The 27,843-nt window shown below is 61.8% G+C and overlaps 3 protein-coding genes across 3 annotated transcripts; all 3 read left to right on the forward strand.

Moving 5' to 3' along the window:
* On the forward strand, window positions 1-5,197 carry LOC135892826 (ly6/PLAUR domain-containing protein 3-like). The gene is made up of 5 exons (XM_065420620.1): window positions 1-67; window positions 1,717-1,848; window positions 2,064-2,234; window positions 2,319-2,462; window positions 4,701-5,197. Exons 1-5 carry the CDS (start codon window positions 1-3, stop codon window positions 5,195-5,197), a joined length of 1,011 nt encoding a protein of 336 aa, XP_065276692.1.
* A 6,215-nt stretch (window positions 5,198-11,412) lies between these two features.
* Window positions 11,413-16,105, forward strand: LOC135892758 (chemerin-like receptor 1). Its single transcript, XM_065420557.1, has 2 exons — window positions 11,413-11,448; window positions 15,098-16,105. The coding sequence occupies exons 1-2, from the start codon at window positions 11,413-11,415 to the stop codon at window positions 16,103-16,105; spliced, it is 1,044 nt and encodes a 347-aa protein (XP_065276629.1).
* Window positions 16,106-21,734: 5,629 nt separating this feature from the next.
* Window positions 21,735-26,621, forward strand: LOC135892734 (chemerin-like receptor 1). Its single transcript, XM_065420531.1, has 2 exons — window positions 21,735-21,818; window positions 25,614-26,621. The coding sequence occupies exons 1-2, from the start codon at window positions 21,783-21,785 to the stop codon at window positions 26,619-26,621; spliced, it is 1,044 nt and encodes a 347-aa protein (XP_065276603.1). The 5' UTR covers window positions 21,735-21,782.
* The last annotated feature ends 1,222 nt before the right edge of the window (window positions 26,622-27,843 follow it).

Consider the following 27,843-nt stretch of genomic DNA (forward strand, 5'->3'; position numbering starts at 1 on the left):
ATGGGAGCCCCCCGCCACCCGAGAGCCGGTCCCCTCCTCCTGCTGGCGGCCGCACTGCTCCTCCAAGGTACGGGGCCGGGGAGCACACCCGGGGGCTGGGACGGGGCATTGCTCCAGGGGGGACGAATCTGGGTCCCCCCCCACCGGGCCCGGGGCAGATTGATGGGGTGTTTTTATCTCAGCTGCATCTGCCAGGGAAACCCGGCTCCTTCGAGAGAACGACTGAGTGATGGCATTATAATCCAGCCCCAGGCCAGGGGGCTGGCTGGTGGGGAATGGGGCAGGGGGCCTTTCCCGTCTAGGGGGCGCCGGCTCCCATCCAGTCCCAGAGTAGTGGGCTGGCTGGCTCTGGGGGGCAAGGAATGGGGCTAGGGCCTTTCTCCTCTAGGATCTCCTGGAGAGGGGACCCCCCCAGCTCACCGACCCCCCCTTCCCCAGGTCTGGGGGCTGGGTATTGACTCCATTCTCCATGCTGGAATGGGAGGGGGAAGCCGTTAGTGCCATGGGATTGGGGGGGGGCAGAGGTGCTGTGCATGCTGGGACAGGTCGCTCCACCTGGAATCGGTCTGGGGCACATTGCCAACTGGGAGAACTCCTCCCAGGGACGCCAGCCTCACCCCGGGGTGGGGTCACCCCCATCCTGGAGCTGACACAGCCACCCACCGGAGGAGGGGGCAAAGAGGGAGATCTGTCGCCCATGCAAGTGTTCGTGAGAAACAGAAGTGCAAACACAAGTGCAAGTTCCCAGACAAATGGTGCGAAGAAGGAAACCCTCGTGCAAGTGTCCGTGGAAACGCCTGGAGAAAACAGTGCAAAGAGGAGGGGAAAGGCGGCAAATCTCTGCAAATGTACAGTGGAAATAACGCAGCGAGGGCGGGGAGGTGGGCCACTCGCCGTGCAAATTTACAGAGCCGGGGATGGGGGGGTCCAGAGAGGTGGGAAAGTGAGCGCACTTCTAGTGCGTTCAAACTGGTGCAAAAAGGGAGAGGAAACGCGCCACCGAATTTCTCTGAAGATGCGCAGGGGCATTAAATGCGGACACACCCACTTGCATGTTTATGAAGCAGGAGTTTGGGGAACAATCCACGAGGAGGGGAAAGGGGACAATTGACGTAAAATTACACAGGGAAACGTGTAACCCGGGAAAGGGTCCAAATTGACATGCCAAGTTATGTGGGAAAGGTGAAAATTGGCATGTAAGACGACATGAAAATTGACATGCAAAATGACATGGGACAACATAAAAATTAACAGGCAAAGTTGCAAGGGAAAGGTGAAAATTAACACGTCAAGTGTCATGTTTCCATGTAATTTGACATGCTAATTTTCACCTTTCCTTGCAAATTTGCATATTCACTTTCACGTGGTCCCATGTCGATTGTCACGTCTCTGTGTCATTTGACATGCAACATTACAAGGGAAAGGTGAAAATTGTACAGACGGAATTACACAGGGAAACGTGCCAGTTCACATGGAAAAGTGCAAAAGTGGTGAGGGAAGGGTGCAAATCTGCACGCAAAAGCAGGTGAGAATCCGTGCAAAGAGGAGAGGGAGCCGTGCAAACAGCTGTGCAAAATTACCTGGGAAAAAGCACAAACGTCACCGGCCTTTGAGAGATTAGGGGTCCCCCCCCCACCGGGGACAGGCCCAGGCAGGTCCCCCCACGGGCGTGCCAGCCACACCAGGTTTCACAGAGATTCCTTCCCCCCCATGCAGGAGCCATGGCCCTGGAGTGCCACAGCTGTGTGGAGCGCAGCGACGGCGGCTGCAGCCCGGAGAAGATGAAGACGATCTCGTGTCCAGCCAACGCCCAAGTGTGCGTGGAAACCGTGGCGGCCGTGAAATGGAGTGAGTGAGCCCTCGGGGTGAGGGCTGGGAGCCAGGACTCCTGGGTTCTCTCCCTGACTCTGGGCGTGGCATAGGATCTAGTGGGTTAGAGCAGGGGGCACTGGGTTCCGTCTCCAGGTCTGGCAGGGGAGTTAAAGCTGTGGGGGAGGGGGAAGCTGGGAGCCAGGACGCCTGGGTTCTCTCCCGACTCGCTCACCCCCCGGCTGTCTCCCCAGGCCACGGGCAGTTCCTGGTGGGCGAGAAGGGCTGCGGCCTGGGCAGAACGGGCACCAACGACAAGGGCGTGGACCTGCACGGCATCTTAGCCTTCTCCCAGGTGCGCAACTGTAACAGCAGCCGCTGCAACTCCCAGCTGGACATCCGGGCCATGGCACTGCAGCCGATGAGTAAGTGCCCCACCGGGGGGTGCGGGGAGGGGCCGGCCCCCCACCTCCTCCTCTCTAACTGCCCCCCCTTTGTCTGGTCGCCAGGTAACGAGAGCGCCCGGGTGCCCAACGGGCTGGAGTGCTACAGCTGCCAAGGCAACGAGGCCTGCTCCCCCGGCAACGCCACGGTGGTGAAATGCTACGACGGGTACCAGGGCTGTTTCCACGGCAACGTCACCATGAAAGTCGGTGAGGCCCGGGCGGGACACTCAGAGGCAGCCCCCTCTGGGGCGAGGCGCGGCAGCTGTTTGGCCAGCGCGGGGAGCCAGGGAGGTTTGGGAAGCCGCCTGCAATCACCACGATGGCAAGCTGGCCGGGACACCGGGGTTCGCGCCCCGACAGGGGGCCAAGGGCGTGGCGGATCTTTGCAAATCGTGCTCTGGCTTTGCATCCCCTCCACTCCCAGAAAGGCAGCCTCTGGTGCAGCACAGCACCCCGTAGTGGTGCATCGGGGCCAGCCCTGACTGCCAGGGGAGGGCTCACAGCACAGCGCCCCCTAGTGGTGCATCGGGGCCAGCCCTGACTGCCAGGGGAGGGCCCACAGCACAGTGCCCCCTAGTGGTGCATCGGGGCCAGCCCTGACTGCCAGGGGAGGGCCCACAGCACAGTGCCCCCTAGTGGTGCATCGGGGCCAGCCCTGACTGCCAGAGGAGGGCCCACAGCACAGTGCCCCCTAGTGGTGCATCGGGGCCAGCCCTGACTGCCAGGGGAGGGCTCACAGCACAGCGCCCCCTAGTGGTGCATCGGGGCCAGCCCTGACTGCCAGGGGAGGGCCCACAGCACAGTGCCCCCTAGTGGTGCATCGGGGCCAGCCCTGACTGCCAGGGGAGGGCTCACAGCACAGCGCCCCCTAGTGGTGCATCGGGGCCAGCCCTGACTGCCAGGGGAGGGCCCACAGCACAGTGCCCCCTAGTGGTGCATCGGGGCCAGCCCTGACTGCCAGGGGAGGGCCCACAGCACAGTGCCCCCTAGTGGTGCATCGGGGCCAGCCCTGACTGCCAGGGGAGGGCCCACAGCACAGTGCCCCCTAGTGGTGCATCGGGGCCAGCCCTGACTGCCAGGGGAGGGCACCCCATTTCCCCCACACACACTCCTTACAGCACAGCCAGGGCCGGATTAACCCTTTGTGGACCTGGCACCACACATATTTGTGGGCCCCCCGCCCCATGGGGCAATGGAGCCTGGTGTGGGGATGTCGGTCCCCAGAGCGAGGGGCTGGCCAGAGGCATTGCGGCGGGGGGGGGGGGCGGCCCCACTCCGCCCAGCCCTGTGCTAGTCACAAACCAGCAGTTGCCAGAAGCACACTGGCCCACCCAGCCCTGTGCTGCCAGCCTGTCCCTTCCCCTCGGGGGCGGGCCCATGCCGCACCACACAGCCCCCCCCCCCCCCCCCCACCGGAACATCCCCCCAATTCCCTATGGCCAGAGCCCCCCGGACCCACTATGCCCAGTACCCCCGCCCCCCCCGCCCACAAATGCACAGCGCCTTGCATAACACCACTCCTGCCTTGCGCCCCCTGCCCACAGCCCCACCACAACTGCCCAGCATCCCCCCCAGAACCCCCACTCCCTAGTGCCCCAACACCCAGATCTTCCCTCCCCCGAGCCCAGCACCCCCCAGAGACCACTCCCAACCCCCTGCCTCCCGACCGCACTCACCGGCCCTGCTGGGAGGCGACTGTCTGTCGGGCTGAGCCGGCAGCGCAGCCAGGGCTGGTCCTGGGGCCGGGAATCGCTCCGGCCCCTCAGGAGTGGTGTGATCAGCCAGGCCAGAGCCTGCCCCGCTGGGCTCCCTCAGGACCCACCTGCCTGGAGGGGCCCAGGTAAGCCCCCCACACTGCCTTCCCCCCCCCCCCCCCAGCTGAGACTGGCCAGGCTTCTGCACCAGTCCCAGGCGGCTCGGCTCAGCTCCGGGGAGACACGGGGCCCCACAGGTGGTGGGAAGCAGAGACTGCCCGGAGCCGGAGTTGCAATGGGGTCTGGCCAAGGGGCACAGAGGAGCAAGGGGTGGGACCACAGGGTGGAGAGGAGCCCTCGGTGGGCAGGCCGAGAGGAGCAAGTGGTGGGTGGGGGGAGCCAGCGGGGTCTCGGGGCGCAGGGCAAGCGGAGCAGGCCGGGGCCCCTTCCGAGCATGGGCCCGGCTCCATGGCGCCATTGTAAACCCGGCACTGAGCACAGCGCCCCCAAGTGGTGCATCGGGGCCAGCATTGACAGCCAGGGGAGGGCCCCCCCTCCCTACAGCACAGCGCCCCCTAGTGGCACATTGGGGGTCAGCACCAACAGCCCGGGGAGGGCCCCTACCCTGTTCACACAGCACAGCACCCCCTAGTGGTGCATCGGGGCCAGCACCGACCGCTGGGAGTGGGACCCCACCCCGCTCCCTGCAGCACGGCCCTCCCCTGACTTTCCCCCGTCCCGTCTCCCCCAGGCAACTTCTCACTGAGCCGCCCCATCAAGGGCTGCGTGCAGAACAAGGACTGCACCAAGGAGGCAAGGGGCAGCATTGCCGTCAACCTGGTGGGCTCCTGCTGCTCCGGCCACCTCTGCAACAGGGACTTGACCAACAAGACGTTCTTCGCCCCCAACATCCCCCGGCTGGAGGTCATGCCCGGCCAAGGGGCCAACGCCACGGGCGCCAACGCCACGGCCAATGCCACCGCCACGGTCACCGCCACCGCCACGCTCGCCGCCGCCGCCACGGTCACTGCCGCTCCCACGCCCCTGCCTCCGGACCACGAGGACCATGACGACCACGAGGACCATGACGACCACGAGGACCTCATCCGGGATGACCGCCACATCACCACGGAGGGCGAGCGGCGGAACAACCCGGGCGTCAAGCTGCCGAGCGGCGGGAAGGGGGGCGCGGCGGGGCTGAGCGCCTCGGCCTGGCTGGTCTTGCTCGGGTCCACCTTGCTCCTGTGAAGGGGGCACCAGGGAGGGGAAACGGCACGAGACGCCCCCCACCCATTCACCCCCCCATTGCCCCCATCCCCGCTCCGCTGGCCAGCCTCCCCCTGACTTCTTGAACTCCAGCCAGGCTTCGGCCTATGCACGGCAGCCATCTTCTTAGTTGAGTATCAGAGGGGTAGCCGTGTTAGTCTGAATCTGTAAAAAGCAACAGAGGGTCCTGTGGCACCTTCAAGACTAACAGAAGTATTGGAGCTTATTCACCCATGAAAGCTTATGCTCCAATACTTCTGTTAGTCTTGAAGGTGCCACAGCAGCTCTTGACGTCAGGCCAGGTTGGCCCTGTTGGCGCCGCCAGGCAGGGCTAAGTCTGCAGGTTGCATCTCCGTGCAGAGCCCCGTCCTCACGACACCTGGCCTTCTCTTCGGCCTCCCCGCAGCAGCCATTTTGGTCTGGAAGCGGCGTGGCTTGATGTCCCTCTAGGGCATCGTTTGTGGTTGCCCCCTTCACGCAAAGTCTCCACGGAGCCCTTCTCATGGCACCACCACAAATCCAGGCTTCCCTTTGGCCTGCACAAGGCAGCCATCTTGGTTGCACGTGGCCTAGTTTTGCCTACTTGCAGTGGCCAGCTTGTTTTTTAAGTGGAGGGGAAACAACACGGAGTGGGAAGAGCCACACTACCCCTGCCCTCCAGAACAAATTCCCACGTGTCGCCTTCCCATATCGCAGGCCACATCCTTATAGCAGCGCAGCAAATTCCGGCTTCTCTTCAGCCTGTGCACGGCAGCCATCTTGTTTCTACATGGCCTAGTTTGACCCCAGTGTGGGGAGGGCTGTGACGGCCCTTTTTCTGTTCGCTTGAGTGGATTCCATCCCTTCTTCACCTCACCCAGGTGCATGTTTTGCCACGCCAATGCACCTTCGAGCTTTTGTGTTATCCGCCAACACTGGGCAGCCATCTTGTTTCTTTATGCAACATCAGTTGACATCTGTCTAGGGAAGGTGGCCACTGCTTGGTCTTCATTCCCCGGGGAAAAGTCCCAAGGCTGCTCCAAATCAGATACAGGATTACATGCAGCAGCCATCTTGCCATTATTCTTGGTCACCCATTTTGTCTCCAGCCAACAGGGTGGTGGGTCCCGTTGCCATGGCGCCAAAGGCAACTCAGGCTTCTAACAGCCTGCTAGGCCTCAGCATTGGGACCCACAGTCTATGCCCCCTCCACACACACACACGCACACACGAGGCTGGTTGTGGAAGATGGCGCAACAAGATGGCCGCCAGCACACGGGTCGTAGACACGGTGGCCAGGGCACAGCAATGGGAAGGAAAGGGCAGTGGGTGGCTCATCCTTATGGCTTGGTGGGCTTGGGCACTTCCCCCCACCCCCTCACCATCTTGCCCGCTGGGTATTTAACCCCAATAATGGGGTCCCAGCACAGCTTCCCATCCTTCCACCAGCCCCGGTGGCACAGCTCAGAGAAGGATGGGATGGTGCTAAGAGAGCGGAGGGGTCAATGAGTTCCTCACGGCCCCACTGGGGCGATAGGGACTATCCCGGATCAGCCCCACGGGCCCATCCAGCCCGATATCCCGCCTTCTCCCTGCCCCCCCCGCCCCAAATCAGATCCATGGGCCCATCCACCCTGGTGTCCCTGCTACCTGAAACCTCTGGCCCCATTACGCCCCCTCACTGTGCAATATTCCCCTTCCTGACCTCTCAGCTCAGCACATGCCCTGGAGCCTGCGAGTGAGGCGTCCCGGAATCGTTCTCCCAGCTGGCGCGGCTGCAGCTGCCCTTCCCAATGTAAATAGTTTCAGAGACTCAACTCTCGCCATGGGAAGGAGGCCGGGAATTCCCGGGGAAGGGTTTAAAGGCTCATTAATAAAAGGATTGGAGCTGTGTTTAAAGGGGTCTAGTTCTGTTTCTTTGGGGGTCCCATTTTTTGCCTGGGTCAGTGGCTGCCTTAATGTCCCCGTCCTGCTCTATTTAAGGGAAATGTTTCTTTTAGCGTCAGTGGGGCCAGATCCCCAGCTGGGTGGGGAACAGGCCATGGGGACTTTCCTCTCTAGGGGGCATCTGGGCCCCCACCATGCTGGGCACTGCACAAACCCCCCTGGACCAGGCTCGGAGCCCCAGTCAGGCCAGACACGCTCCCTGCCCTGAAGCACATACTACATAGGGAAGGATGATTACGCCCCACTTTACAGATGGGAAACTGAGGCACAGAGAGGACCTGAAGCAAGGTCACCCAGCGACTCAATGTCAGGGTTAGGAATTGAACCCAGCTGTCTGGGGTCCCAACCCAGCCCCTTTACCACAAGTCCTTCAACACTTCCTAGGCTGGAATGGTCCCTTGGGATCATCCCCTAATAAAGCCCCAATGCAGCCGAGAGGAAGGACTGGGGCAGCCTGGGACCCGGCACACCTGGGTTCCAACCCCCGCTATGCAGTCCCTCGGGCAGTTTCCCCACCACCAATTTGGGGATAACAGCCCCATGGGGGGCAGGGAGGGTGGCTAGGATCAATGTGTTAAAAACTGCGAGGTCCCCAGAGGCCACGGTGATGGGCAGACCATGACTCCAGCCACTGCCCCAAAACATCAAGGAGGGCTGACGGCAAAGCCAGGCACGGGGGGCAATCTCCCTCGCGTTCGGGCCCCTAGAGAGCGTCTCCGTCACCCCACCTGGCCCCGGTTTGCCCCACCTCTGGGCCGCCCCGCCCGTGCACCGCGAGATGAAATTGGCAGCACCACACACGTCAGCCCCGCCGGCTCCGAGCGGGCAGGTCATACTCGGCGCCCTGATGCCCCAGCAAACACCTCCGAAAGGAAGCCATACTATCAGCATGATCAGCTTCATCGGCTCTCCGGCTCGGTATCTGTCGATCACCGTGAGCGACTGAGAAACCTCCCGCCTCGCAGAGTATCAGAGGCCGTTTCTCCGGAGCAGCCTTGAGGTTTCTGCTCTGATCCAGGCACGAGAGATAAGAACTGACAGACAGATTTCAGGCCCCCGCCTCCAGGGAGCTTTCTGCACCTGAGTCTGTTCTAGGCCAGGGCAGGGGGCTTCAGCTTGCGCCTAGAGCGCTGGCTCCCCTCACCCCCCAGCTCTGTCGGTGCCCCCCACAATCCTGACCCGCAGCCCCTGCTAGCCAAGCCCTGGGCTCCCCCTCTACATACAGATTTAAAGTCTATCGGGCCAGATCCCCAATTGATGTAAATTCAGTGCTGTTACAGCCGATTGACCCCAGCTGGGGGGCTGGCCCCACTGACTCCAGTGGAACTCCGGCCGATTGACATCTTCATTAATGATCTGGAGGATGGCGTGGACTGCACCCTCAGCAAGTTTGCAGATGACACTAAACTGGGAGGAGATACACTGGACGGTAGGGATAGGGTCCAGAGCAGGGCCGGTGTTACCATTTAGGCAAACTAGGCAGTTGCCTAGGGCGCCAAGATTTGGGGGCGCCAAAAAGTGGTGCCCCCAATTTTTTTTTTACATCGTTCCTACGCCCCCTCCCCGAGCGCGCGGTCGCCGCTCCATTTCTCCCGCCTCCCAGGCTTGCAGCGCCAATCAGCTGTTTGGCGCCGCAAACCTGGGAGGGGAGGAGAATTAGAGCGGGGGCGGCGTGTTCAGGGAGGAGGCGGAGCAGAGGTGAGCTGGGGTGGGGAGCTGCCGCACGGCTCCCCAGGGGGGGAGCTGCCGCAGGGGTGGCACCTCAGGGCGGGGGGGGGAAGCTGTCACGGGGGAGGCGCCTCAGGGCGGGGGGGGGGGGGCAGGGAGCTCCCGCAGGGCTCAGGGGGGTGCAAGGTGGAAGTTTCGCCTAGAGCGTGAAACTTCCTTGCACCGGCCCTGGTCCAGAGGGACCTAGACAAATTAGAGGATTGGGCCAAAAGAAATCTGATGAGGTTCAACAAGGACAAGTGCAGAGTCCTGCACTTAGGACGGAAGAATCCCAGGCACCGCTACAGACTAGGGACCGAATGGCTAGGCAGCAGTTCTGCAGAAAAGGACCTGGGGATTATAGTGGACAAGAAGCAGGATATGAGTCAGCAGTGTGCCCTTGTTGCCAAGCAGGCTAACGGCATATTGGGCTGTATAAGTAGGAGCATTGCCAGCAGATCAAGGGACGTGATCATTCCCCTCTATTTGGCATTGGTGAGGCCTCATCTGGAGTACTGTGTCCAGTTTTGGGCCCCACACTACAAGAAGGATGTGGAAAAATTGGAAAGAGTCCAGCGGAGGGCAACAAAAATGATTAAGGGGCTGGAGCACATGATTTATGAAGAGAGGCCGAGGGAACTGGGTGGAATCTCCATCCTTATTGGTTTTAAGGCCTGGCTTGACAAAGCCCTGGCTGGGATGATTTGGTTGGTGTTGGTCCTGCTTTGAGCAGGGGGTTGGACTAGATACCTCCTGAGGTCTCTTCCAACCCTAATCTTCTATGACTCTATGATCCCAGCTGGAGGTCTGGCCCCATTAACTCCAATGGAGCTAAAGCCGATTGACCCCAGCTGGGGTCTGGCCCCGATTCTGTTCCCCATCAGTGTTTGCCCCTGATGGGCCCCCAGCCCTCGATTTCGGGGTGGAGGTGTAAGCTCCTGGATGCCCTCCAGTAGAGGGGGACTCCTGAAAAACAGGAAACACGGTGTTGAAATCAAAACCCCAGCTCGAGACGCATGAGAACACGGTCAGATAATTATCTTGCTGCACAAGAACAATCTGCTGCGGAGGCTGCTAAGACCTGGCCTCCCTGCAGCACCTGAAGGGTTAATGCCCTGCTAGCAGCTCATAGGCCGATGCCCATCCCGGCAGCCTTAGGCCAGGAGAATCATTGTTGCCACAGCTGGTGTAGGTGGCAGCCGCAGGTGGCATCCCTGTGTTGGCGCCGGAGGGGCGCTCAGGCCTGGCTTTGTGGATAAGAAAGGGCTGATGGGAAATTTAGCTAGACAAGCAATGTGATCTAGTGAGTAAGGACATAGGGCTGGGAGCCAGGACTCCTGGGTTCTCTCCCTGGCTCTGGGAGGGGAGTGGAGTCTAGTGGTTAGAGCTGGGGGGCTGGGAGCCAGGACTCCTGGGTTCTCTCCCTGGCTCTGGGAGGGGAGGGGAGTCTAGTGGTTAGAACAGGGGGGCCTGGGAACCAGGACTCCTGGGTTCTCTCCCCACCTCTACCACCAACCTATTGTGTGACCTCGGCCAAGTCTCTTCCCCTCTTGCTGCCTCGGTTTCCCCTTCCAGCCTTTGCCTATTGAGACTGGGCGCTCTCTGGGCAGGGACTGTCTCTGCAGCGCCTGGCACAACAGGGCCCTGAGCTCAGACCAGATCTCTAGGTGGCACCTTACTGTGAAATATACATCGTGAGCTGCTTGCACAGATGGGGAAACCGAGGCGGGGGGATGGCAGTAACATGGCCGGTTTCTCACAGGGAGTCTGCGGCAGAGCCGGGAACAGAACCCAGGAGTCCTGAGTCCCAGGCGCCTCAGCCACAAGCCCCCGGCGCTACGCGGCGCCAGAAGAGACACAACGACGCAGCATCAATTAAGACGCTTTGTCAAGGAAAATCCAGGCCAAGGCCACAAGGCGCTGCCAGGCCCAGCCATGGCCGTCAGGAGGCACTTGTGTTGCAGTTGGGCCCCTGCTCAGGATCGGGGCCCCACTGCGCCAGGCGCTGCACAGATGCATTGCAGGAGACCATCCCTGCCCCCAAACCAGCGGCACCAGTATAACCATTATCCCCTATGAGGAGCTAAAGGAGTAGCTCCATTTGCTGGCAGCGCTAGTGTAGCTGTTATCCGCCCTGTGCACCAGCCCCTAGAGGCGCATGCTGCTCTCCTTTTCCCCCAGCATCCTGGTTCCTCGTCCATCAGAGACCTCTACACCTGCGGAGGACGTAGGAGACCCAGGATATCCAGCCCCCCCAGACCCCTATCACCCCTGCCCCCACCCAGCCCCATTCAGGAGACACCAGCCTGGGACTGCCCATGCTGAGCCCTCCCCCCGTCCTCCGCACCTGAGATCTCCCGCTCCCAGCCCTGCCTTGCTCTGCTCTCCTGGGGCGGGGACCACACTCCCCCCCAGAAGGGGCGCATCTAATCGCTTCCTGCCAGTGGCCCGGCGTTACTCAACTTCCTACCTTCTGCACAGCCTGCACAGCCCCAGCCCCAGGACTGCAGACAGCGCTGAGAGGAACAAGCTCTGGTCTACCTCCAACCACAGCTCCCGGTCCCATGGCGTCCCCCTTCCCCACCAGGAGCTGGGGGCAGGTAAGTCCAAGGCTTGATTTGACAGAGATTGCAGGGAGCCGGCCATGCAGCAGGGACAGCCGTCTACCAGCACCAGAGATGGGGGGAGCCCATGTCCCCATCCCTCCCGGCAGCCCAGACAGAGAGAACCCAGAGACCTGCCCCAATATCCAGCCAAAGAGGGTCCCCAATGGATCCCAGAGTCCCACTCCCCTCCCAAAACCAGGGGGAGAACCCAGGAGTCCTGGCTCCCAGCCCTCCCCTCTAACCACTAGCCCCCACTCTCCTCCCAGAACCAGGGGGAGAACCCAGGAGTCCTGGCTCCCAGCCCTCCCCCTCTAACCACTAGCCCCCACTCCCCTCCCAGAACCAGGGGGAGAACCCAGGAGTCCTGGCTCCCAGCCCTCCCCCTCTAACCACTAGCCCCCACTCTCCTCCCAGTGCTGGGGATAGAACCCAGGAGTCCTGGCTCCCAGCCCTCCCCCTCTAACCACTAGACCCCACTCCCCTCCCAGTGCTGGGGATAGAACCCAGGAGTCCTGAGTCTCGGCCCCACCTTTTCTAACACTGGAGTGGGGGTGTGCATAGGGGGCAGCAACCAGGACTCCTGGGTCCCTCTCAGCAGGCTGCTGCCCCAGCACTGGGCACGCCCAGAGGAGTCAGGCCCCCAAGCCAGCCTGTGGGTCAGGTGAAGCGCGAGGGCATTGGAGCGTACCTGTAACCAGGGACTCCTCCTCAAGTGGGCGGGGGTCTCCAGTGGGGTCCCACGGGGATCGGGTCGTGCCCTGCGCTAGTTACCGGGAACATCAAACCCTTCCAGCTAATGTCAGCAGAGGGCCCAGAAATCAGGAAATCCCGAGGGGGCCGGGGCAGGGACCCAGAGCGCACGGGCAAACGCCGGGCGTTTTAACACGTCCGCAAGTCCCCGCCCGCGGCAAGGAACCACAACCGTCAGCCGGGGGCTCTCCCCTGGGGGGAGACGACTCTGGAACAGATCTGGGGCGATGGCGGAGAATCGGCTGGACTGGGGCTAACGCCGTCCTGGGATCTCGAGGAGGAGCAGGGAGGGGATTTTCCCTCTGGAGCTGACCCGGGGGTGACGCTGCCGAGCCCTGGGTCTGGCCCTGGGGCACAGAGTCAGTCGGGGAGGGGTCAGAGCTGAGCCCCGAGGACGATTCAAGGGTTCAAAGCCCTGTCGCCGAGCGAGTGATGCCAGGAGCTCCAGCTATTGTGCTGAGCCCAAGACACGCTCCGGGGTGCCGTGATCCCCGTCCATCCGTCCCTACGCAGGGAGCAGAGAGTTGATCGGGGCTGGTCAGTTTTTACTGGGGTGGGGGGAATTAATCATTGGGACCATGCACCAGGGCCACGGGGGATCCTCCATCCCTGGCAGATTTTCAGTTCAGACTGGGGGGTTTCCTAAAAGAACGGCTCCGGAGATGGTTTGGGGGGCAGCCTCTGGCCTGGGCTATCGGGGGGTCAGGCTAGATGGCCACAGGGGTCCCTGCTGGCCGGGGATCTGGGAATGACTGAAATCAGGCAAATACGCACAGGGCAGCTAGAGACCAGCCCAATTGGCTCAGGGGGTGAATGGAGCAAGAGGGCTACTGTATAACGGGGTATGGCGGAAGAGCCAGGACTCCTGGGTTCTCTCCCCGGCTCTGGGAGGGGATTGGGGTCTAGTGGGTTAGAGCAAGGTGGGCTGGGAGCCAGGACTCCTGGGTTCTCTCCCCGGCTCTGTCTCTGACTCTCCGTGTGACCTCCAGAAAGTCCTTTCACCTCCGTTTCCTCTAGTACAAGTCGGGGTCGATGCTACTGAAGCTGGGGGGAGAAAGAGTTGGGAGACCCCCGTAGTCGTGGCTCAGGAGGGGCTGCGTGGCTCTCCAAAGGACAGCACAAACCCGGGGTTAGTGTCCCGCCCTCCCCTCCGCCCGGGGACTGGCTCTGTGTGCCGCAGGAACAGAAATCTGCTGAGACAAGAGGTCCCGGAGCTGTCTGGGGGGGCGGAATAGCAAGGGCTGCGGGTCGGGAGTGAGTGGCACCCACACAGCTGGGGGAGGAGGGGGCTGGGATAGGAGGGGCTGCAGGTCGGGAGTGGGGGGGCACTGGCAGAGGTGGGGGGATAGGAGGGGCTGCGTGTCGGGAGTGGGGGGCACTGGCAGAGGTGGGGGGGATAGCAGGGGCTGCGTGTTGGGAGTGGGGGGAACTGACAGAGGTGGGGGGATAGGAGGGGCTGCAGGTCGGGAGTGGGGGGCACTGGCAGAGGTGGGGGGGGATAGGAGGGGCTGCGTGTTGGGAGTGGGGGGAACTGACAGAGGTGGGGGGATAGGAGGGGCTGCAGGTCGGGAGTGGGGGGGCACTGGCAGAGGTGGGGGGATAGGAGGGGCTGCGTGTCGGGAGTGGGGGGCACTGGCAGAGGTGGGGGGGATAGCAGGGGCTGCGTGTTGGGAGTGGGGGGAACTGACAGAGGTGGGGGGATAGGAGGGGCTGCAGGTCGGGAGTGGGGGGCACTGGCAGAGGTGGGGGGGATAGAAGGGGCTGCGTGTTGGGAGTGGGGGGCACTGACAGAGGTGGGGGGATAGGAGGGGCTGCAGGTCGGGAGTGGGGGGCACTGGCAGAGGTGGGGGGGATAGGAGGGGCTGCGTGTCAGCAGTAGGGTTGCCAACTTTCTGACTGCACAAAACCGAACACACTAGCCCTGTCCCCTCCCCGCCCCTTCCCCGAGGCCCCGCCCCCACGCACTCCATCCCCCCTCCCTCCTTTGCTCGCTCTCCCCCAGGCCCCACCCTCCCTCACTTTCACTGGGCTGGGGCAGGGGGTTGTGCTGCGGGCTCCAGCTGGGGGTGTGGGCTCTAGGGTGGGGCCGGGGATGAGGGGTTTGAGGTTCAGGAGGGGGCTCTGGGCTGGGGCAGAGGGAGGGGGTGCAGGGTGCAGGCCAGGGCTCAGGGCTGGGGTTGGGGTGTGGGAAGGGATGCGGGAGGGAATGCGGGCCCCAGGAGGGAGTTAGGGTGCGGGAGGGGGCTCAGGGCTGGGGGTGGGGTGTGCGGGGGGTGCAGGTTTCAGGAGGGAGTTAGGGTGCAGGAGGGGGCTCAGGGCTGGGGGGTGGGGGGGTGCAGGTTGCAGGAGGGAGTTAGGGTGCGGGATGGGGTTCCCACCTGGGGCAGGAGTTTGGGGTGCAGGATCCGGCCGGGCGGCACTTACCTCAGGCAGCGCAGCTGGGTTAAGCCAGGCTCCCTGCCTGCCCCGGCTCCGCGCTGCTCCGGGAAGAGGCCGCCATGTCCGGCTCCTAGGCGCAGGGGCGGCCAGGCGGCTCTGTGCGGTGTGCACTGCCCACTCCCGCAGGCACCTCCCCCGCAGCTCCTGTTGGACGTGGTTCCTGCAGGCACTGCCCCCGCAGATCCCATTGGCCGCGGTTCCTGCAGGCACCACCCCCGCAGATCCCATTGGCCGCAGTTCCCGGCCAATGGGAGCTGCAGAGCCGGCGTTCGGGACAGGGGCAGCGCGCGGAGCCTCTCTGGCAGCCCCTGCGCCTAGGAGCCGGATATGGAGGTTGCTTCCGGGAGCCGTGCAGCGCTGGGGCAGGCAGGGAGAAAACCGGACGCCTGGCAATCCTAGTTGGGAGTGAGGGGCACCGGCCGGGCCACATGCTAAAGCGGTCACTTCTCCTCAGCTTTCCGGCAACGCCACCTCACCCGTGGCCAACAACAGCACCACGCCCACCTCCAACGTCCTCGCCCAGATCTCGGTGGCCATCTTCGTGGTGTCCTCCCTGCTGGGCATGGCAGGCAATGGGCTGGTGATCTGGGTCACCTGCTTCCGCATGCGCCGGACGGTCAACTCGATCTGGTTCCTGAGCCTGGCGCTGGCCGACCTGCTCTACTCCCTGCTGCTGCCTTTCTACGCCGCCAAGACCGCCGCGGACAATCAGTGGGCCTTCGGCAACTTCCTCTGCAAAGCCGTCGGTGCCCTCCTCTTCCTCAGCATGTTCGCCAGCGTCTTCCAGCTGACGCTCATCTCGGCCGATCGCTGCCTGCTGGTGGCCCGGCCCGTCTGGGCCCAGCGGTTCCGCACGCCGCGCTTGGCCTGGGGGGCGGCCGCCGTGGCGTGGCTGCTGGCCGGGGCTTTCTCGGCCCCCTACCTGGTCTTCCTGCAGGTGATCTGCCGGGGCGAGCGCTGCTTCTGCATCAATAATTTCGGGGACGAGGTGACGAGGGTGGCGCGGCAGCAGGCCCTGATCGTGGTGCGGTTCGTGGCCGGCTTCCTGGCGCCGCTGCTGGTCATCACGGCCTGCCACGTGGTCGTGATGCTGCGGGCCGGGCACCGGGGCCGCCGGCCCAACCGTACGGCCAAGGTGGTAGCTGCCGTGGTGTTGAGTTTCTTCCTCTGCTGGCTGCCCTACCACATCTTCAACTTCCTGCACAGGTCGCCGAGCAACCGTGCGGCCTTCAAGGTGGGCTCCTCTCTGGCCTTCAGCCTCACCTGCCTGGGCTGCTTCCTCAACCCCCTGCTCTACGCCTTCCTGGGCCGCCGCTTCCAGGAGGGGCTGCGGGGCAGCAGCCGCGCCCGCTGGCTGGAGGCCGCCATGGCCGAAGACTCGCTGGGCTCCGGCAGCGGTCGCCGGAGCAACCGCTCGCTGGGCTCCACCACCTCCTCTGAGCTGCGGATGATGCAGCCGTGACGGGGCAGGGGGAAGGGGCCAGGGCCCCATGAGGGGTGGGGGCAGCTGTGGGATGGCACCGAGCAGGGCATGCTGGGAGCCCAGGGCCGTGCTGGAGCAGTGCATGCTGGGAGCCCATGGGACATGGCGGAGCAATGCATGCTGGGAGCTGTCATAATCTCCTTGGTCTGCGCTCGAGCAGTGCATGCTGGGAGCCCATGGGACATGGCGGAGCAATGCATGCTGGGATCCCATGGGCCACACTGGAGCAGTGCATGCTGGGACCCCAGAGCCTCGCCAGAGCAGTGCATGCTGGGAGCCCATGAACCATGCCGGAGCAGTGCATGCCGGGAGCTTACGGGTCACACTGCAGAGGAGCATGCTGGGAACTCTTGCCCTCATTGGCCACACCGGAGCAATAACAGGCCACGCCCCTTCCCCATGCTTCAGGAATTCAGTGATACTCACTAGCCGCCACCCCACAGGGTGGGCGGAGCTGTTACAAGGCTGTGGCCATGGTGGTTGCCATGCATACCACCACCTGGCCACCATTTTGGGGCCTGATTTTCAGACTGGGGTGGAGTGATTCCTAAAACCAGGCTCTTTTTATACAGAAGGCTCAGATCTACTTTTGTTACATTGACCACCCCATTGGTTGGTGTATCCTTCCACCAATTAATGTAGTCCGTCCAAAAAAAAAAAGAATTCTGGGAATCCAGCCCACTTTACACAGGAGCCGGCTCTACTTTCAAAGGACAGCTACCAAGTATCCTTCCACCACAAAAGTAGTCCCTCAAAACTGGACCCTTTTTATACAGGAACCGGATCTACTTTCAATATATACTGATTGTGTGTCCTTCTGCCAAAAAAATAGTCCCTCAAAAAAATAATAGCTGAAAACCAGGCCCTTTTCGTACAGAAGCCCTGTGACGTTCCTCCATTACTTGTGTGTGTCCTTCCGCCAAACAACAAAAGGTAAAATAGCCCCTTAAAAATCTGAAAATCAAGCTCCATCATATTCAGGTACCGGGACTACTTCCTTTGTCATCTTCTTGCACTCTGTTTTGTGGCCTTCCACCACAAAATATAGTCCCTGAAACACACATGGGAAAGTTGTGCCCCTTAAATACAAGGGCTGGGTCTTATTACGCCCCCTTCTGTCTTCTTCCACTCAAAAGAAGTAGTCCAGTCCACCGAACAAGTAGAGATCGTCCCCTTATCTCCTTTGTATCCTATCCCCGTCAGATGAACGCCAGCAAAAATAGTCCCTCCAATAAGCATCCTGAAAGTCATGCTCTGTGTTACAGGCCAGAACTTCCCCGCCCTCTCCCTGAGCTTTGTATCCTTCCGCCGTCTCGGCAATAGCCTCTCCCAAAAAAGGCGAATAAAGCTGCGAAAGTGGCTTGGGTTTCTATGAATGACCAAAGGCGGCGGGTGTGACTTTAGCACTGGGGGGCGGCACCTGGATGGAACAGCCAGTGGGGTAGAGCTCTGCAAGCCCCACCCCTGGGCGGAGTGCTGCCACTTAGTGGGCAGGGCTTGGTAAGCTCCTCCCATGGGCGGCACCATGTCTTTTAGTGGGCGGGGCTGTGGCTCTGGCACTCCCAGTGGCCATCTGGGGTGTTTGTTACAGAGCAAAGAACAGGCGAGACTCGTCCACCATCACGTGGTGAATCAGTGAGACAGCTGGGGATAGAACCCAGGAGTCTGGCTCCCAGGCCCCCCTGCTCTAACCACTAGACCCCCCATTCCCCTCCCAGAGCTGGGGAGAGAACCCAGGAGTCCTGGCTCCCAGGCCTCCCCTGCTCTAACCACCATACCCTACTCCCCTCCCAAAGCTGGGGATAGAACCCAGAAGTCCTGGCTCCCAGTCCGCCACTCTGACCCACTAGCCCTACTCCCCTCCCAGAGCTGGCAAAGGGAGCCAGGGGTCTCTTTCCCTGGGGATAGCTGGGCACCGGTTTCAGATCTGGAAAGGGGAAGCCAAGGTCCCTGTTCTGGGGCCAGGGGAGTTTTTCACTAGAGGATGAAGCAACCCGGCTTCCCATCCCACCGGTCGGGGAGGAAGCGAAAGCCCAGGGCAGAGGTGGGCGAGGGCTGGCAGAGCACCCATGGAAAAAAAATAATGGGTGTTCGGCACCCACCGGCAGCCCCACAGATCAGCTCCTCCCCCTCACTCCCAGCACTTCCCGCCCACTGTGGCTTGGGAGAAGGGGTGGAGTACGGGTGGGAAGAGGTGTGGGTGTGGGGGAAGGGGTGCAGTGGGGGCGGGGCCTGGGGCAGAGCGGGGGTGGGAAGAGGGTGGGGGAAGGGGTGGAGTAGTAGCACTGCCTGGGGCAGAGGAGGGGTGGGAAGAGGTGGGATGGAGGGGTGGGGGAAGGGGTGCAGTGGGGGCGGGGCCTGGGGCAGAGCGGCGGTCGAGCACCCCCCGGGAACTGAGGCAGAGGAAACACCCCAGCCAAGACCACCCCCGCGCCCTAAGGCCTTGCCATGCCAAGGGGAGCAGTGCATGCTGGGAATGCTCCTCCCCCCCTTGTCCACGCTGCAGCAGTGCATTCTGGGAATCCTCCCCCTCCCCAGTTGGTCACACCTGGCTCCTAAGTGAGCCCTGCCCTGTGTCTCCACCTGCTCTGCCCGGAAACCTGGGTTCTCCGCTGCCGGCCCTGCCCTGACCCCACAGCTCTTGCCCTGATGCCCCCCCCAGCCCCCATGCTGGCAGCAACAGGCAGTGCCCCCCCCCATGCCCTCAGTTCTCCTTTTTGGTGCATCCTCACACATCCTGCTCTGGCCGGGGGCCAAATCCAGGGGGCGGGTGACACTCTGGCGGCCGCTGGGTTCCTGGAAAATAAGCTCAGAGCCAGAGACAAGCAGACGGGGCTGGCGGGTGCTGCCTCCCCAGATAATGGGGCAGGCGGCCACGCCACCCTGGGCGCCACCACCCTGGGCCCCACACAGCCCCTGTCATGGCTGGACTGGGAACACGGGCAAGGGCGGGGTGGGGGGGGTGTAATATTCGATCTCTGCGTGGGGGGGGGTGCACACATGTGTCAGTTGTGACTGTGTGTGTGGTAGAAAACTTTGGTTTTGTGTGTGTGCTGATGCGTTGTGTCTCAGTTGTGACATTGTGTGTGTGTGTGTGTTTGTGATGAAGTGAGGGATTTTCTTAGAGCTTTGCATGAGCACGGTGTGTGCCTCAGTTTCCCTGTGTGCTGTGTGTGTAAAGGGGAAGGGAGAGGGGGGTTCTTGTTGCAGGGGACCAGGTGTGACGTTGCCTAGCAGTCGGGACCCGGACAATGGCCTGGAGATGGGGGACCCAGCGACTGGTGACTAGGAGGCCCCCCACCTTGGGAGCCAGCCGGTTCTGGCCAGTGGGGGGACAATGGGCTGAGGAGAGAGGGGCAATTTAGCTAGACAAGCAATGTGATCTAGTGAGTAAGGACATAGGGCTGGGAGCCAGGACTCCTGGGTTCTCTCCCTGGCTTTGGGAGGGGAGGGGAGTCTAGTGGTTAGAACAGGGGGGCCTGGGAACCAGGACTCCTGGGTTCTCTCCCCATCTCTACCACCAACTTTTGTGTGACCTTGGACAAGTCTCTTCCCCTCTTGCTGCCTCGGTTTCCCCTTCCAGCCTTTGCCTATTGAGACTGGGCGCTCTCTGGGCAGGGACTGTCTCTGCAGCGCCTGGCACAACAGGGCCCTGAGCTCAGACCAGATCTCTAGGTGGCACCTTACTGTGAAATATACACCGTGAGCTGCTTGCACAGATGGGGAAACCGAGGCGGGGGGATGGCAGTAACATGGCCGGTTTCTCACAGTGAGTCTGCGGCAGAGCCGGGAACAGAACCCAGGAGTCCTGCGTCCCAGGCGCCTCAGCCACAAGCCCCCGGCGCTACGCGGCACCAGAAGAGACACAACGACGCAGCATCAATTAAGACGCTTCGTCAAGGAAAATCCAGGCCAAGGCCACAAGGCGCTGCCAGGCCCAGCCATGGCCGTCAGGAGGCACTTGTGTTGCAGTTGGGCCCCTGCTCAGGATCGGGGCCCCACTGCGCCAGGCGCTGCACAGATGCATTGCAGGAGACCATCCCTGCCCCCAAACCAGCGGCACCAGTATAGCCATTATCCCCTATGAGGAGCTAAAGGAGTAGCTCCATTGGCTGGCAGCGCTAGTGTAGCTGTTATCCGCCCTGTGCACCAGCCCCTAGAGGCGCATGCTGCTCTCCTTTTCCCCCAGCATCCTGGTTCCTCGTCCGTCAGAGACCTCTACACCTGCAGAGGACGTAGGAGACCCAGGATATCCAGCCCCCCAGGTCCCCATCACCCCTGCCCCCACTCAGCCCCCTTCAGGAGACACCAGCCTGGGACTGCCCATGCTGAGCCCTCCCCCCGTCCTCCTGTGACGTTATGAGTGTAATATAATATTTCACTGGAAGGTAACAGGGCCAGAAAGAGTTAATTAACTCAGACTGACCTGACCCATGGGTGAACCTTAAGGACTGGTTAGGAAGATCTGTAAATGAATAGAGCTTTGAAATGCAGCTGGCATTGTTAGAGATCTCAAGGGTAGATGTTTGCTCAGGGCTTGTGATGTAAGCAAACAAGTCTTGTCTATTGCTATCACTTTAATTCAAAGATCAAAAAAGGAATATTAACATTTAGGGAGACACTTGAGGGAAATAGTATTATTGTCTCTATGTCTCTTTGAAGGTTGTGGTAACCTGTATCTGAACTGTTTAATGGATAAATTACCCTGTGCTAATTGCCAGGATGTTTGGAAGGAGAGTTAGGCCTATTGTTTTCTCAGGCCGAAAGGCTGCTGGAAATGTATAAGAACCCTGGGACACGATCCTGCTTCATCTCAGATCTGCTTTGGGTTTCAAGAGGGGGAAACCTTAAATCATAAGGATTGAGATCCCCAGTCACTGCCTGGAGTCACCCTGAATATGGACATGGGACTATAACCTATGGACTATTTCTAAAAGGACTTTTGGCAACTACAAGCTCATCTCTGCTATGTACCTGAACCTCAAGAATTGAATTCAAGTCTGTCTGTATATTGATCTTTTAACCAACACTCTCTCTCTCTTTTCTTTTTTAATAAATTTTAGCTTAGTTAATAAGAATTGGCTATAGCGAGTATTTTGGGTAAGATCTAAGTTGTAATTGAACCTGGGTATGTGGCTGATCCTTTGGGGTTGGAAGAACCTTTCTTTTATATGATGAGATAAGATTTTCAGTAATTATCATCATATCTGACAGGTGCGTGTGGACGGAGGCCTGAGGCTGGGCACTTTAAGGGAACTGCGTTGTTTGGACGTCTGAGTAACCAGTGAGGTACTACAGAAGCTGTTTTGGGCTGGTTGGTAAATCTAAGTATTGGAAGATCCACCAGCTTGGGGTGTGTCTGCCCCGTTTTGTTTGCAGTTCACCCTGATTGAGTGACCTCAGCTGGCTCCCCCGGGCAGCACCGTCACACCTCCGCACCTGAGATCTCCCGCTCCCAGCCCTGCCTTGCTCTGCTCTCCTGGGGCAGGGACAACGCTCCCCCCCAGAAGGGGCGCATCTAATCGCTTCCTACCAGTGCCCTGGTGTTACTCAACTTCTTATCTTCCACGCAGCCTGCACAGCCCCAGCCCCAGGACTGCAGACAGCGCTGAGAGGAACAAGCTCTGGTCTACCTCCAACCACAGCTCCCGGGCCCATGGCGTCCCCCGTCCCCACCAGGAGCTGGGGGCAGGTAAGTCCAAGGCTTGATTTGACAGAGATTGCAGGGAGCCGGCCATGCCGCAGGGACAGCCGTCTACCAGCACCAGAGATGGGGGGAGCCCATGTCCCCATCCCTCCCGGCAGCCCAGACAGAGAGAACCCAGAGACCTGCCCCAATATCCAGCCAAAGAGGGTCCCCAATGGAACCCAGAGTCCCACTCCCCTCCCAAAACCAGGGGGAGAACCCAGGAGTCCTGGCTCCCAGCCCTCCCCCTCTAACCACTAGACCCCACTCCCCTCCCAGAACCAGGGGGAGAACCCAGGAGTCCTGGCTCCCAGCTCTCCCCCTCTAACCACTAGCCCCCCACTCCCCTCCCAGTGCTGGGGATAGAACCCAGGAGTCCTGGCTCCCAGCCCCCCTGCTCTAACCACCAGACCCCACTCCCTTCCCAGAGCCAGGGAGAGAACCCAGGAGTCCTGAATCCCAGCCCCACCTTTTCTAACACTGGAGTGGGGGTGTACATAGGGGGGAGCAGCCAGGACTTCTGGGTCCCTCTCAGCAGGCTGCTGCCCTAGCACTGGGCACGCCCACAGGAGTCAGGCCCCCAAGCCAGCCTGTGGGTCCGGTGAAGCGCGAGGGCATTGGAGCGCACCTGTGTTACGGAGTCCCCGGGCGATGCTCGGGAACTGCTCCCCACAAAGCCAGTCAGGACTCTGGGGAGCCTCCTCTCCCTCGGAGCAGACTGTCTTCAGGCTAAGGAGCTCACACGGCTTCACCTCCTGGGCTGACCTTGGAGCATTCAGCATATGCCCCTCCGTGCGCTTCCCACAGCGAGTCCGCCCAGGCGGGGTCTTGGGGCAGCCAGAGGGTCCTGCACCCCCACTTCACAGTCAGACGTGACTCTCAGCCAGCCAGTAAAACAGAGGTTTATTAGATGACAGGAACATGGTCTAAAACAGAGCTTGTAGGTCCAGAGAACGGGACCCCTCCGCCGGGTCCATTCTGGGGCCCAGCGAGCCAGACAACCCCGTCTGCCCTCGCTTCCCGTCCCCAGCCAGCTCCCAACTGAAACCCCCTCCAGCCCCTCCTCTCTGGCCTTTGTCTCTTTCCCGGGCCAGGAGGTCACCTGATCTTTGTTCACCTTTAGCTATCCCCTTGCAAGGGGGAAGGGCCCCGGCCATTTGTTGCCAGGAGACAGAGTGTTGGCCATTTATGCACACTGGCCTTTATCCCACCACCTAGAGACTTAAGAAATGCATAGGGGAAACTGAGGCACCCGCACAGTATTCAGAGGAAACATTAAGAACAGTCCCACTTCGTCACAACCTGTAACCAGGGACTCCTCCTCAAGTGGGCGGGGGTCTCCAGTGGGGTCCCGCGGGGATCGGGTCATGCTCTGCGCTAGTTACTGCTGGGATCAGTGTCTGGGATGGGAACATCAAACCCTCCCAGCTAACGTCAGCAGAGGGCCCAGATATCAGAAAATCCCGAGGGGGCCGGGGCAGGGACCCAGAGCGCACGGGCAAACGCTGGGTGTTTTAACTTGTCCGCACATCCCCGCCCGCGGCGAGGAACCGCAACCGTCAGCCGGGGGCTCTCCCCTCGGGGGCGGCGACTCCGGAACAGATCTGGGGCGATGGCGGAGAGTCGGCTGGACTGGGGCTAACGCTCCAGGGGTTTTGCCACCCCAAGTCTGAGAGGGACTGAGGGACCCGCCACCGAATTGCCGCCGAAGAGCCGGATGTGCCGCCCCAGGCACCTGCTTGCTGCGCTGGTACCTGGAGCCAGCCCTGGACAAGAGGTCCTGGAGCTGTCTGCTGGGGGGAATAGCAGGGGCTGCGTGTCGGGAGTGGGGGCACTGGCAGAGGTGGGGGGGATAGAAGGGGCTGCGTGTCAGGAGTGGGGGGCACTGGCAGAGGTGGGGGGATAGCAGGGGCTGCGGGTCGGGAGTGGGGGCACTGGCAGAGGTGGGGGGATAGCAGGGGCTGCGGGTTGGGAGTGGGGGGCACTGGCAGAGGTGGGGGGATAGCAGGGGCTGCGGGTCGGGAGTGGGGGGCACTGGCAGAGGTGGGGGGATAGCAGGGGCTGCGTGTCGGGAGTGGGGGCACTGGCAGAGGTAGGGGGATAGGAGGGGCTGCAGGTTGGGAGTGTGGGGCACTGGCAGAGGTGGGGGGGATAGGAGCGGCTGCAAGTTGGGAGTGGGCGGCACTGGCAGATGTGGGGGGATAGGAGGGGCTGCAGGTTGGGAGTGGGGGGCACTGGTAGAGGTGGGGGGATAGGAGGGGCTGCAGGTTGGGAGTGGGGGGCACTGGCAGAGGTGGGGGGATAGCAGGGGCTGCGTGTCGGGAGTGGGGGGCACTGGCAGAGGTGGGGGGATAGCAGGGGCTGCATGTTGGGAGTGGGGGGCACTGCCAGAGGTGCGGGGGGACAGAAGGGGCTGCTTGTCGGGAGTGGGGGGAACTGACAGAGGTAGGGGGATAGCAGGGGTTGCGTGTCGGGAGTGGGGGGAACTGACAGAGGTGGGGGGATAGGAGGGGCTGCAGGTTGGGAGTGGGGGGCACTGGCAGAGGTGGGGGGGATAGGAGGGGCTGCGTGTCAGCAGTAGGGTTGCCAACTTTCTGATTGCACAAAACCGAACACACTAGCCCTGTCCCCTCCCCGCCCCTTCCCCGAGGCCCCGCCCCCCACGCACTCCATCCCCCCTCCCTCCTTTGCTCGCTCTCCCCCAGGCCCCACCCTCCCTCACTTTCACTGGGCTGGGCCAGGGGGTTGTGCTGCGGGCTCCAGCTGGGGGTGTGGGCTCTAGGGTGGGGCCGGGGATGAGGGGTTTGAGGTTCAGGAGGGGGCTCTGGGCTGGGGCAGAGGGAGGGAGTGCAGGGTGCAGGCCCTGGGAGAGAGTTAGGGTGCGGGAGGGGGCTCAGGGCTGGGGGTGGGGTGGGGGATGAGGGGTGCACATTCCAAGCGGGAATTTGGCTGTGGGCTCCAAGAGGAGGCTCAGGGCTGGGGTACAGGAGGGAGTGCGGGCCCCGGGAGGGAGTTAGGGTGCGGGAGGGGGCTCAGGGCTGGGGGTGGGATGTGGGGGGGTGCAGGTTGCAGGAGGGAGTTAGGGTGCGGGAGGGGGCTCAGGGCTGGGGGTGGGGTGTGGGGGGGTGCAGGTTGCAGGAGGGAGTTAGGGTGCAGGAGGGGGCTCAGGGCTGGGGGTGGGGTGCAGGCGGAGGTGCAGGTTGCAGGAGGGAGTTAGGGTGCGGGAGGGGGCTCAGGGCTGGGGGGAGTAGGGGGTGCAGGTTGCAGGAGGGAGTTAGTGTGTGGGACGGGGTGCAGGGCTGGGGGTGGGGTGTGTGGGGGGTGCAGGTTGCAGGAGGGAGTTAGGGTGAGGGAGGGAGTTCCGACCTGGGGCAGGAGTTCGGGGTGCGGGCTCCGGCCAGGCGGCACTTACCTCAGGTGGTTCCCAGCCGGCAGCGCAGGCTCCCTGCCTGCCCTGGCTCCGCGCTACTCCTGGAAGAAGCCGCCATGTCCGGCTCCTAGGCGCAGGGGCGGCCAGGCGGCTCTGTGCGGTGTGCACTGCCCACTCCCGCAGGCACCTCCCCCGCAGCTCCTGTTGGCCGCAGTTCCCAGCCAATGGGAGCTGCAGAGCCGGCGCTCAGGGCAGGGGCAGTGCACGGAGTCTCCCTGGCAGACCCTGCGCCTAGGAGCCAGATATGGAGATCACTTCCGGAAGCCGTGCAGCGCTGGGGCAGGCAGGGAGAAAACCGGACGCCTGGCAATTCTAGTTGGGAGTGAGGGGCACCGGCCGGGCCACGTGCTAAAGCGGTCACTTCTCCTCAGCTTTCTGGCAACGCCACCTCACCCGTGGCCAACAACAGCACCACGCCCACCTCCAACGTCCTCGACCAGCTCTCGGTGGCCATCTTCGTGGTCTCCTCCCTGCTGGGCATGGTGGGCAACAGCCTGGTGGTCTGGGTCAACTGCTTCCGCATGCGCCGGACGGTCAACTCGATCTGGTTCCTGAGCCTGGCGCTGGCCAACCTGCTCTACTCCCTGCTGCTGCCTTTCTACGCCGCCAAGACCGCCGCGGACAATCAGTGGGCCTTCGGCAACTTCCTCTGCAAAGCCGTCAACTCCCTCCTCTTCCTCAGCATGTTCGCCAGCGTCTTCCAGCTGACGCTCATCTCGGCCGATCGCTGCCTGCTGGTGGCCCGGCCCGTCTGGGCCCAGCGGTTCCGCACGCCGCGCTTGGCCTGGGGGGCGGCCGCCGTGGCGTGGCTGCTGGCCGGGGCTTTCTCGGCCCCCTACCTGGTCTTCCGGCAGGTGACCTGCCGGGGCGAGCGCTGCTTCTGCATCAACAATTTCGGGGACGAGGCGACGAGGGTGGCGCGGCAGCAGGCCCTGATCGTGGTGCGGTTCGTGGCCGGCTTCCTGGCGCCGCTGCTGGTCATCACGGCCTGCCACGTGGTCGTGATGCTGCGGGCCGGGCACCGGGGCCGCCGGCCCAACCGTACGGCCAAGGTGGTAGCTGCCGTGGTGTTGAGTTTCTTCCTCTGCTGGCTGCCCTACCACATCTTCAACTTCCTGCACAGGTCGCCGAGCAACCGTGCGGCCTTCAAGGTGGGCTCCTCTCTGGCCTTCAGCCTCACCTGCCTGGGCTGCTTCCTCAACCCCCTGCTCTACGCCTTCCTGGGCCGCCGCTTCCAGGAGGGGCTGCGGGGCAGCAGCCGCGCCCGCTGGCTGGAGGCCGCCATGGCCGAAGACTCGCTGGGCTCCGGCAGCGGTCGCCGGAGCAACCGCTCGCTGGGCTCCACCACCTCCTCCGAGCTGCGGATGATGCAGCCGTGACAGGGCAGGGGGAAGGGGCCAGGGCCCCATGAGGGGTGGGGGGCAGCTGTGGGATGGCACCGAGCAGGGCATGCTGGGAGCCCAGAGCCGCACCACAGCAGTGCATCCCGGGAGCCCAGGGCCGTGCTGGAGCAGTGCATGCTGGGAGCCCATGGGACATGGCGGAGCAATGCATGCTGGGATCCCATGGGCTTCACTGGAGCAGTGCATGCTGGGACCCCAGAGCCTCGCCAGAGCAGTGCATGCTGGGAGCCCATGAACCATGCCGGAGCAGTGCATGCCGGGAGCTTACGGGTCACACTGCAGAGGAGCATGCTGGGAACTCTTGCCCTCATTGGCCACACCGGAGCAATAACAGGCCACGCCCCTTCCCCATGCTTCAGGAATTCAGTGATACTCACTAGCCGCCACCCCACAGGGTGGGCGGAGCTGTTACAAGGCTGTGGCCATGGTGGTTGCCATGCATACCACCACCTGGCCACCATTTTGGGGCCTGATTTTCAGACTGGGGTGGAGTGATTCCTAAAACCAGGCTCTTTTTATACAGAAGGCTCAGATCTACTTTTGTTACATTGACCACCCCATTGGTTGGTGTATCCTTCCACCAATTAATGTAGTCCGTCCAAAAAAAAAAGAATTCTGGGAATCCAGCCACTTTACACAGGAGCCGGCTCTACTTTCAAAGGACAGCTACCGAGTATCCTTCCACCACAAAAGTAGTCCCTCAAAACTGGACCCTTTTTATACAGGAACCGGATCTACTTTCAATATATACTGATTGTGTGTCCTTCTGCCAAAAAAATAGTCCCTCAAAAAAATAATAGCTGAAAACCAGGCCCTTTTCGTACAGAAGCCCTGTGACGTTCCTCCATTACTTGTGTGTGTCCTTCCGCCAAACAACAAAAGGTAAAATAGCCCCTTAAAAATCTGAAAATCAAGCTCCATCATATGCAGGTACCGGGACTACTTCCTTTGTCATCTTCTTGCACTCTGTTTTGTGGCCTTCCACCACAAAATATAGTCCCTGAAACACACATGGGAAAGTTGTGCCCTTTAAATACAAGGGCTGGGCCTTATTACGCCCCCTTCTGTCTTCTTCCACTCAAAAGAAGTAGTCCAGTCCACCGAACAAGTAGAGATCGTCCCCTTATCTCCTTTGTATCCTATCCCCGGCAGATGAATGCCAGCAAAAATAGTCCCTCCAATAAGCATCCTGAAAGTC

Source organism: Emys orbicularis, chromosome 20 (assembly GCF_028017835.1).
Source record: "Emys orbicularis isolate rEmyOrb1 chromosome 20, rEmyOrb1.hap1, whole genome shotgun sequence".
NCBI classification, from domain to species: domain Eukaryota; kingdom Metazoa; phylum Chordata; order Testudines; family Emydidae; genus Emys; species Emys orbicularis.

Excerpts from the sequence above, each read along its gene's own strand:
- LOC135892826 (XM_065420620.1), top strand. The coding sequence starts at position 1 with ATGGGAGCCCCCCGCCACCCGAGAGCCGGTCCCCTCCTCCTGCTGGCG. Across the intron at positions 68-1,716 it reads GGCCGCACTGCTCCTCCAAG|GAGCCATGGCCCTGGAGTGC; the intron begins GTACGGGGCCGG and ends CCCCCCATGCAG. Across the intron at positions 2,463-4,700 it reads CAACGTCACCATGAAAGTCG|GCAACTTCTCACTGAGCCGC; the intron begins GTGAGGCCCGGG and ends CGTCTCCCCCAG.
- LOC135892758 (XM_065420557.1), top strand. The coding sequence starts at position 11,413 with ATGGCGTCCCCCTTCCCCACCAGGAGCTGGGGGCAG. Across the intron at positions 11,449-15,097 it reads CCACCAGGAGCTGGGGGCAG|CTTTCCGGCAACGCCACCTC; the intron begins GTAAGTCCAAGG and ends ACTTCTCCTCAG.
- LOC135892734 (XM_065420531.1), top strand. The coding sequence starts at position 21,783 with ATGGCGTCCCCCGTCCCCACCAGGAGCTGGGGGCAG. Across the intron at positions 21,819-25,613 it reads CCACCAGGAGCTGGGGGCAG|CTTTCTGGCAACGCCACCTC; the intron begins GTAAGTCCAAGG and ends ACTTCTCCTCAG.